Genomic DNA, 9,779 nt, shown 5'->3' on the forward strand with positions numbered 1-9,779 from the left:
TGCTTTAGATTCAAATCCCAGTTGAGCCCATTGTTGAAGTGTATCTAAAGCCTTTTGGATTCGGGACACATGTAGTAATAACTTAACTACTCTGTGTCCCAGTCTTACGCAGTTGTATAGCTACGGACTCTGTGGTGCAATGGTGGCGCGTCTGACTCCAGATCAGAAGGTTGCGCGTTTAATTCACGTCAGAGTCATAAAAAGCAGTATTAAAACATGGTTACAAAATAATGGTTCTTATGTGAAGTAATTGTAAGAAGAAAATCTTGCTCCAGGTTGTGACTGTTGTGAATGGCTACGGACTCTGTGGCGCAATGGTAGCGCGTCTGACTCCAGATCAGAAGGTTGTGTGTTCAATTCACGTCAGAGTCATAAAAAACAGTATTAAAACATGGTTACAAAATAATGGTTCTTGAGTGAAGTAACTGCTTGACGCAATTAAGGAAGACATCGCAGCTTTTTTGTGTACCACGTGTCTCCATTGGATAATAATAAAAAAGCAAATTAAATTACGTCATGTTCTGCGATGCTCGATCATATGCCGTGGACTATACTTACCACAACATATTAACTTTCTTTTTTCGTGCGTGAAGCCATTGTATTTCGGTCCGGAAAATTATGAGCGACGTCTTCGCCACGTTTTTCCAAAGCTCAGCAAGAAGTCAAGGGCAAGGGAATACGTGCAAGCAGTGACAAAGATTCAAGAAAACAGGTATATATATCTAGCTAATCTAGTTCATTTTCGTATTTACTGATAATAATATTCTTTACAGTGACATAAGGTTTTCGGGAATAGTAAAGTTCTATATATATTTACATGATACGATTTCTATAGCTAGCTAGCTAAATAGCTACCACAAAATAACTATAGCTATACCTATAACTATACTCCATATAGCTACCTAGTCACAGCTACCTATCCAGTACAGACATATACTAATTTTTTAAAGCTGTAGCTGGCTATCAGAAAATACACTGAATATTGCTTGTTCATAGTGTCCAATAGCAGAGCTAATGTTTTTACTCCAAAATAGTCTATATAGATGAATTCCTGTGTGATGTTGTGTTGTTTATATTCCCAGACCTTGGATTTACAGTTAGAACATATGTCAGTAAAATGATGCTACTAGGCACAGCGCAAGTTTTTAACCATAGTACGACTTTCTATACTTAAATTCTGCATTATATTTCCTGTTTTTCCAATTGCCTGTCAATATTTTATGAACTATTTCGTTTCGTTAAACGAAAGCCATACAAAGTGCTTCAAATTTTAACCGATGTTCATATATAAAAACTTTATAAACAAATTATCTTTAGAACTTAAACAAAGTTTTTTATAAGGCCTGTCACCAAATTCCGTATAACGAAACAAACTTTATTATTCTTTGTATATACAAATTACATACAAACTTCATTTCAAATTATACGAACTTTACACGAACTTTATAATTTTAGTGATACGAAAAAGAATGTATTAAAATGCAAAAGATTTAATAAATCGATGCAAAGTTTTGATCCGAAGCATTGACACCAAAATAATACGTTGTGTTACATATGTTTTACTTCAAGTGGAAATCCGGCATTTACCACCTCGGATTTTCCTTTTTAAGAACAACAAAAATTAAGTGTCAAAAGTTATTTACAAATTAAACTGTGATTTTAATTGTGTAATTATTGACAATTTTTTAACATTTTTGTTATAAACCATTTGATCTTCTTCGTTTTTAGACACAATGTCAATCCCCTTTTGTGATTGCAGCAGTTTCATTTCAGTCTCCTTAAGTTGTTTTTTAATATTGTTTCTTGCTACCACTAACTTTACTTCTATTTGGGCTGATAATTGACATAATTGTTGTCTGTACATGTTGGGGTGGGTTTTGAAACACTTTCTAATGTTGTCGTATTCACTGACTAACTTGCAATCTCCTAATATCTTTACAAGCAAATTTGCTGTCTTGCTCATTTCTGTTGTATGCACTTTTTTTAAGGAGATCATATGATTTGATGGCAACTCTTTTGGTATTGTTGGTGCTGCTTTTGGAGTGCTTGTCAGAGGAGTCATTGGTGTTGCAGAATGATGGCTTGAAAAATCCAGTATTGAGGTGTTCATTGGTGACGATGCTAATACTGCATCAATGCTAGTGGCTGGTTCTGTAAGTGTTGTTTCTTCTCTCATAGTGGAAGCAAAGCTTATGGTGTCCAGAAACTTAATTAATGTGGCATCACTCTTGTTTTCAATTTTTATTTTAAAGGCTGGTATATTTTCTGGATGGCTTAAACATTTTTCCCAGCACAACTTTAAAAATTCCTTTTCTGTTTCTATTGTGTGTTGCCGAAAGTGATGAGTTTTTTTGGTTGTGTTTAGTGCCTCGTTGGTGTCGAAAAATTCAATGCCACTGTCTGCTTCTTTCCAAAATTGAGGTGTTACCAAATAATCAGCAATGCGCTCGAGGTGGGCTTGGTATGTCCACGGATGTTTTTCAATTACATGGTAAGGTATAATTGTATTTCTTCTTCTACTTAAAATTCCATTACTGTGTTTACTTATTTTGCTTTCAATACCAGATAAGATGGTATGATTGGAGTTTTCCTCTTTAACTTGCAGTCTCAAAAATGCATTTAGGATCACATTTGCAGGGTGGTGATTTGAGGTCTGCGAAGAAATTACTTTAAGGAAGTTGAAGCTTCTTTCCTCATTTTCTGTATTTGTTGTAGGTCCAGAGAAGATACGGTATTGTTCTGGTGCATGTGCAATCAATGAGTGGTAATACTGACCATACAGTTTGCGTTTGGTTAATGATTTTGGGCTTTTAATCACTTCGTTCAGTGCCAACGCATGTAAGAAGGTGGTATTGTGCAGTCGCAATATGGATGTAGGTGTGCGGCACTGCTCTGGACTGTACATGATTTCCTGAATTTCACAAGCTGTTTCCAGAACTTCAAAAACCTTTTGATCTACCTTCCCGTGTAAGTGGTTTGTGCAGTCTACCAAGCTTAATCTATAATCAGCAGCACGTTTAGCTTCTTTACCGCTGAAGGAGGCTGCAACCGTTGTTTCAAATAACTTCCTATCGTTCTTGTTTAGGTGGAATGGCAATTCATGGTATAAATTTTTTAAATGGCCAGCAATACAATGTAACGGCTCGCAAGGAAGGATTTCGTAATTGGCGAGACCAGACTGCGACAAAGAACAATTTGGTGATGCATACAACAGTGCTGGAGCACGTTGACTCCCTTTCAATTCTCTGTCAAGCATCTTCAGGAGGGCATCCTTTTTATTTTCGCATCCAAGTTTTACCTCGCGTTCGTGTAAATCTGCTATAATATCTACCTTAGATATATTATCTGTGTAATGTAAATATTTTTTGTTCAGCGCATTTCGACCGTATATCGTAGCTGATAATGATTGCAGCTTCTGTTGTAATGACGTATGCGATAAATTAAATATATGCACTAACTCCTTAGATCTCTCGGCGTGCATTCCGCATGCCCAACAAAAGTAGTGCCCACCCTTTTGATGGCCAGCCTCAAACTGACAAGCGGGAGCATCACCTAAAAAATAATTTTATACAAATTATGAATTAATTATACTGTGGATCGAATGAACAACGTCCATGTGTAAAAGGAAAAGGGCATTTTTGCAAGCGTTGATAAAGCTAAATTTGTTTTGCTTTTGTAGAAAATTTCGGGATTTTAGTGCTTTTTTATGATAAATATTGATAATTATAATTTTTTTCCAGGAAACTGACAACGTAGCTAAACACTGACGTTTTTCTTACCCTTAAATATTCGCAGTATATTCGAAATTTCGATGCCTTCCACATTTGTCGTGGTCAAATTTCGTATGTCATCCATGCGAACTTCGCTGTACATTATTTGTTGATCGTTGGAAGGACATCGAGCTAACATGTATAACTCGGGGGTTTCTACAGTACTTTGTACGTCGACGTGTAAACCTAAGAAAGCAAAAATTATAAAAGTCTGTTTAGAAACCGTAAATTGCACTTAGAGAGGCATGGAAAAGCTATTGAGTGCATAAAATGTAAGATAAAATGGATTTTTTTCTTTGTGCGCTAATTACAGAAAAATGTGACCGCTATATTTGGAGAATCAAGTATAAGAGAGAACTAGATAAATTTGCAAATGACATGACAATACCAGTTTTTACACGCAAACAATTGGTCTTTTAATCCATTAAGCGCTCGCCCCTGCGTCCAGGGCGCCTAATCGGCCATTTACGGCAATGTCGCGCCACTTAAACGGCAATTAGCATCCGGTTGAAAAAATGTTCCGTAGTATTACTCGGGCAAAAAACGACTTGTATTACATTTGGGACGATGTTGGTAAAGTTTCCGTTGCAATTTCCGCACGCGTTTATTAAACATTTTTGTTTAGGACTTCCTTAACTTTTTGACCGCCTCGGGAACTGGTTTAGTTTCTGATTTCAAGTTAAGATGTCGGGTTGTTTTAATTGAAATTTTAATTGCGTTTATACAAGGAAAAACATTTACCCGTTTACCGAGATCTCGGGTGCGCATGATCGGGATCTCGCATCGAGGTTTCTCTCAGTAGCTATTCCTGTTTTCGCTTTTTTATATTTAGTTACTTTCTGCTGCAGTTGTTGAACAACATTCTGTGATATTTCTCCCTGTTTGTTGTGTAATCAGACTGCAGGCCCATTAACAAATTGTCCAAATGTAAATGACTTATATCTTGTTTAATACACTGTTTTGTTTCGTAATACCAGTATACGGAACGTCCTTATTTATAGAGCCTGTGCCGTTTCTTGATTGTGACCAGACCGTTTATTTCAGAAGTTATGTGAAATTCAGTACAAATGTTAGTTCTAGTTCTAATGTATTTCTTTATAGTGTTTAGTTAGTCAAAAAACAAATTTTGAAACTCTGCCTGAAAATCCTTCTACCGAAACTTTTGAGGATGATTTCATTAAAAACTGTAGGTGTCCGCTTTGGGGGAGGAGGGGGGGTCTTTAACTCAAGAAAAGAATAAATAACAATTTTATTTATCAACCGGATATTATCCAGTTATAATATGTATTTCGAAAATACGAGGAACATACAGTTAAGAACTTTTTTCGCTCCTAAATAGTACCTAAAACGTCTAAAACCTTACCTGTCTTCTCAAAATATTCTTCATCAGTGTAAAAAACAGCTTTGTCAAATAAACAGAACATTGTAATAAGTAGATGCGAGTGATTAGAAGATGACGATGTATCATGCCAATTCCCGAAATGACGTTGCCGTTGCAGCTTCTTCAAAAGTGCTACAGACGCGTCGAAGTCTTGGTCATCAACGCACAGGTCCAATCTGTTTAATTCGATAACCAGTGTTTCATTATCGATTTTGTCGTAAAAAGAATCTGGGTGTAATCGGTAATACGGTTTGTGCTTTTTCGCCAAAGACTGACATATTGTTGTGATATCGTTTTTCTGCCTATTACACAAAATAAGTCAAACAATGAGCATCTGTCATGACAGTAAAAATACTAGTTTTGCTTTTTACAACATAATGCTAACTTCGGCCTAATTTTTGTCAACAAAATAAGTACAGACTTAACCGAAATATAGACCCTAAAAATTTAATTTCTCCATCGACAAGGGACAAACTTTCAAACTCTTGCGGGACCAACAACTCTCCAACTGAATATACACCCTTAAAAAAACTTTTTTGAGTAAGCGTCTTTAAGTCTTAAAAAATGCAATTTCTTAATTAAAACAATTACCTTTGCCACAAGTTCTTTCATTTTTGCTTCTTTTTCCTCACTTCTTTCTTCGGTCGGCATAGTGATATTAGTACCAAGCAGTCTACAATGATAAATACGAAAAAGTTATACTTGTATTATTAGGGCACTATTAGTGTCACTTAAAGAAATTGTAAACTTTAAAGAACTTAAAAAAATATTTTACTGACAGGACACTGGGCTATACACATGATTTAAGTAAGGAGGAAAACTACCTATGCAAACCTTAGAAGCGCATTTCATACGAAAAGGTACATGTAAAAGAAGTTCTAAAGTTGTATACCTTCTCTTCATCCTTCTAACCCTTGGCTTTGCACTGAATGGTTTGAGTCGGTTCAAATCACAACCACTATCATTTAAAAATGTCTTAATCACTTGGCCAGCATTCTTGGGTGTATCCCCTTTTGCATTTAACAATGTGAATTCATTGGCAAGCTGGGTGTAATTAACTGCATGACCATCAGGCAAGCTGCCAACTTTAGCAAGACAGCCAACTGAATCCCAACTATAATTAGCAGGATTACCTACATGATCATGCGGTTGCTTTAACCCAGCAGCAATGTCATCTTTGTTGTTGACGGATCTACATATTGCACTTTTGTAAGTTTCAAATGATTTTGAAATACGATTTCTATTGTGTTGGCGTTTTGAGGTTGTGGATTCATATAACCTGAATAAAATAACAAAAAATCAAACAATGGTGGTAAATAATTACTTCTTTATACCCATTTGAATTTCTTATTTTATTTTCATAATGTTCATATTTGTTGTAAAAACAAGTCTTAATTTAAGGGCGAATGCAACATAACTTTAATGAATAACATATCATAAAAACAGAAGAAATAGAAAGAATCAAAGTTTATTAAAAAGAAAAAAAGAGAGTTTAAGAAACATTTCATGCTCAAATGCATTTTTTAAGAAACATTGAGCCTGCCTTGCAAAACCAGTTTCTTAAAAAAAAAAATGTGTAACTTGAAGCTTATATTTTCATTACACTTTTTAGATAACAGATCTATGAACTTCTCCAATTCCAAAACAGATTTCAAACAGATTTTCAAAAATTTTGAAAGTTTTTCTCATAGGTTTCGAGGAATAAAGTAATAATCTATATCTAGCTAAGTATATACTGTTTCAGTTACTGTAATACCCTTTTCAAATACCTGGCAACAGATGTTTCTTTCCACTGCTTTTCCATATCAGATTTTATGGCCCTACATAAATCTCTCTTCGTTTCTTTTTCCTTAACACAATTTGACAGAGTTATGGCTTTCGTAAAAGTGATACTGTGATCCTTCTTAAACTGTTGATTTAAAGATGCCACAGTATCAGAGGCCACCTCTATTATTTTTTGTTTGTGAGGCTTATACAAACCCGCATCCTCTGCTTTCCTTTTCCCACATTTGGATTTAGTTTGAAAGAAAGAAAGTGGCAGCCTAAATTTTTCGTTACGTATGCAGGCCTTGCAAACAAGGAACGAGTGGCTTTCTTCATCTTTCAGCTTCAATTTTCTCCATGCATCGAGGGAAAATTCTGTTAAAATGGCATTTTTTCGAGATACAGAAGATTTTCCAATATTTACAAACATCTGTTTCAGTTTCAATGCCGATTTTTTGTACTGTTCATACGAAAAATCAACAAATCCATTTCCATCTTTAAATAAAACTATGAAGTTGTTAAAATGTTCGTGATAACAAACTGCAGTATCTGACTTGCTAACATTTTTCCCAAGTCTATAACTTTTGCAAATCCGCAAGTCAATGGATCTAACAACATCGTAACTAACAGCTAAAAATAAATAAATAAATATATATATATATATATATATATATATATATATATATATATATATATATATATATATATATATATATATATATATATATATATATATATATATATATATATATATATATATATATATATATATATATATATATATATATATATATATATATATATATATATATATATATATATATATATATATATATATATATATCAGTTCAGTTGTATAATAATGTTACCTTGATAAAAGCGAGATAGGCGAATAAAATTCCTGAACCTGGACTATATATTTTTTAACCAAGGGAGTAAATGTTGACCTTTAGCATTTATTTATTCGACGTGCTGAATGATATCATCACTCTCCTCATATTGTCTTATTTTTATTGACCATTTTTGCTTTGCAGGCAAACACACATATATAGCTCCGCAGAGAAAATTTATTGTTGTTTTTTCAACAAAATAAATACAAAATATAGCTAGCTATATTGCTCAGAAAAAACACTAAACATCTCTTTTTAAATAAATTTCACAAGCTAAACTACAAGCTAGCTAGCTTAACTTCTTGTTTTTAAGAGTTTTGGCTAACCTCGTCAAATTAACTGCTGAATATTCCTGAAAAAAATCCTGGCTGATAACACAAGTTTTAGTATTAAGAAATATTCAGATATACTATACCTTGCTTTTAGAAGTTTGACTATATTTCCATGTACCTCCTCGTATTATTATTGCCGCCAAACCGCCATTATTATTCACCTTGTCCGATGACGTTCAGCGATTTGATTGGACAAAAAACGCATGTCCGATCTGGTCTGGAAATTATAATTTTAGCAAAACTTTTCTGTTTTTGTCTGTTTGTTTATGTAGCTAGCTACTGGGTGTCTTTATCAAATTATCGCATGCTTATTTCACACTAAACATATAACATTTATGTGATATTTAGAAAGGGCATGCATTAGTGCAACGTTTGGTACCAAGTCTATTTAGGTTACATGCGCATATAGAGATTTGTGAACCATTTTAGTACCAAATAGCAATAAAACATGCATGTTTTTCATAATTATCTCTTTATATAAGCCATAAAAAACCCTAGACTTTTTTGAAACGAATAGCCACCTTTGTTGTCGACATAAAAAGAAGCTAGGTGTATCAGGATATTTTAATATAAGCGTGCGATCTTTAAAAAACCCCCCAAAAGTGTACCCTCCTCTGAGACGGAAAACTCCTTCAAAAACGTTTCATTGATCTAAACCAGGCCTTCTTTCAGAAGTTGAAAGCTTGCAGACCAGATATAATATCACTTCCAAGGCCTGAGACACATTATTAAACATTTTTTTCAGATTTAAAGTTTAGGTTTTGAAAAACCCCCCAAAACGTGTATTTTACGGAACCCCACCTTAACTGCGTCGAGTATTTTCTGCTACTCCAAAAGATGAAAGCACTACCAGTAGGGGAGCTTCCTATGTTTTCAACAGTTGTACCATACCATAACTCATCACCCAGCCCTATTACTCTTGAAAGTAGAAACATTGCCAAAATTATATTATAGGGAAGCAAGCTGGAAAAGCTATATTAGAAACAAAGAGGTGGCTTCATTATTTGGCCGAGACCGTTGTTCTCTTAACCATGAACCTCTTCTGCAATATATCAGCATTTGCCAATTAAGAAGAAACTACTTGGTTATTCTCATTGAAGCAAAAAGTGTTGAGATTATATATAGATTATATATAGGAGAAAATCCCATGCTCTTGCCCTTCTTCAAGATTTTGCGAAACTTTCCCTGTTGCTTTTCTTCCTTGTCAAAAATTATCCATAAGTAACGATGATGAAATTTTTTTGACAAGCTCAGTTAACTTATCCTTCTTCCTTTTTCTGTTTACAAACTCTTTCAAATCTAAACTAGCCTTCTTAGGGTAGAACAACAGTTCTGACTGTTTTATTAGGTTTTCCTGTTCGTAACTTTTCATATCTTTAAAAGTATTGTTTTAGCCCTGACAATTGTACTTGGTGCAAAAAAGCATAGCAATATTTGCATGGCAAATATTCACTTCGTATGGATTTTACTCCGTTGGGGGGACGTCGAGCCACTATCATTTCACCACTGGTCCTTAGGACTTTTACGCTGTGGTAAAAGTCCCCCTTTAAGCGTAGTGCTTTAAGAAGATGTTTTCGCTCCTTATCATTTTTTACATTTTCCACAATATGTGTCAACAGACGGCGACTAAGTTTTGGCTGCA

The 9,779-nt window shown here is 34.4% G+C and overlaps 1 protein-coding gene and 1 non-coding gene across 2 annotated transcripts; one reads left to right on the plus strand and one right to left on the minus strand.

The window, feature by feature from the left end:
• The first annotated feature begins 300 nt into the window (after positions 1-300).
• Trnaw-cca (transfer RNA tryptophan (anticodon CCA)) lies at positions 301-372 on the plus strand. The gene has a single exon. It is a non-coding gene; the product is annotated as a tRNA-Trp (tRNA).
• A 4,645-nt stretch (positions 373-5,017) lies between these two features.
• LOC130629222 (uncharacterized) lies at positions 5,018-9,509 on the minus strand. Its single transcript, XM_057442394.1, has 4 exons — positions 9,364-9,509; positions 8,939-9,055; positions 6,044-7,523; positions 5,018-5,824 (listed from the first exon to the last, which is right to left on the minus strand). The coding sequence occupies exons 1-3, from the start codon at positions 9,507-9,509 to the stop codon at positions 6,896-6,898; spliced, it is 891 nt and encodes a 296-aa protein (XP_057298377.1). The 3' UTR covers positions 5,018-5,824; positions 6,044-6,895.
• Between the last annotated feature and the right edge of the window lie 270 nt (positions 9,510-9,779).

This window comes from Hydractinia symbiolongicarpus, chromosome 1, assembly GCF_029227915.1.
Source record: "Hydractinia symbiolongicarpus strain clone_291-10 chromosome 1, HSymV2.1, whole genome shotgun sequence".
Lineage (NCBI taxonomy): Eukaryota > Metazoa > Cnidaria > Hydrozoa > Anthoathecata > Hydractiniidae > Hydractinia > Hydractinia symbiolongicarpus.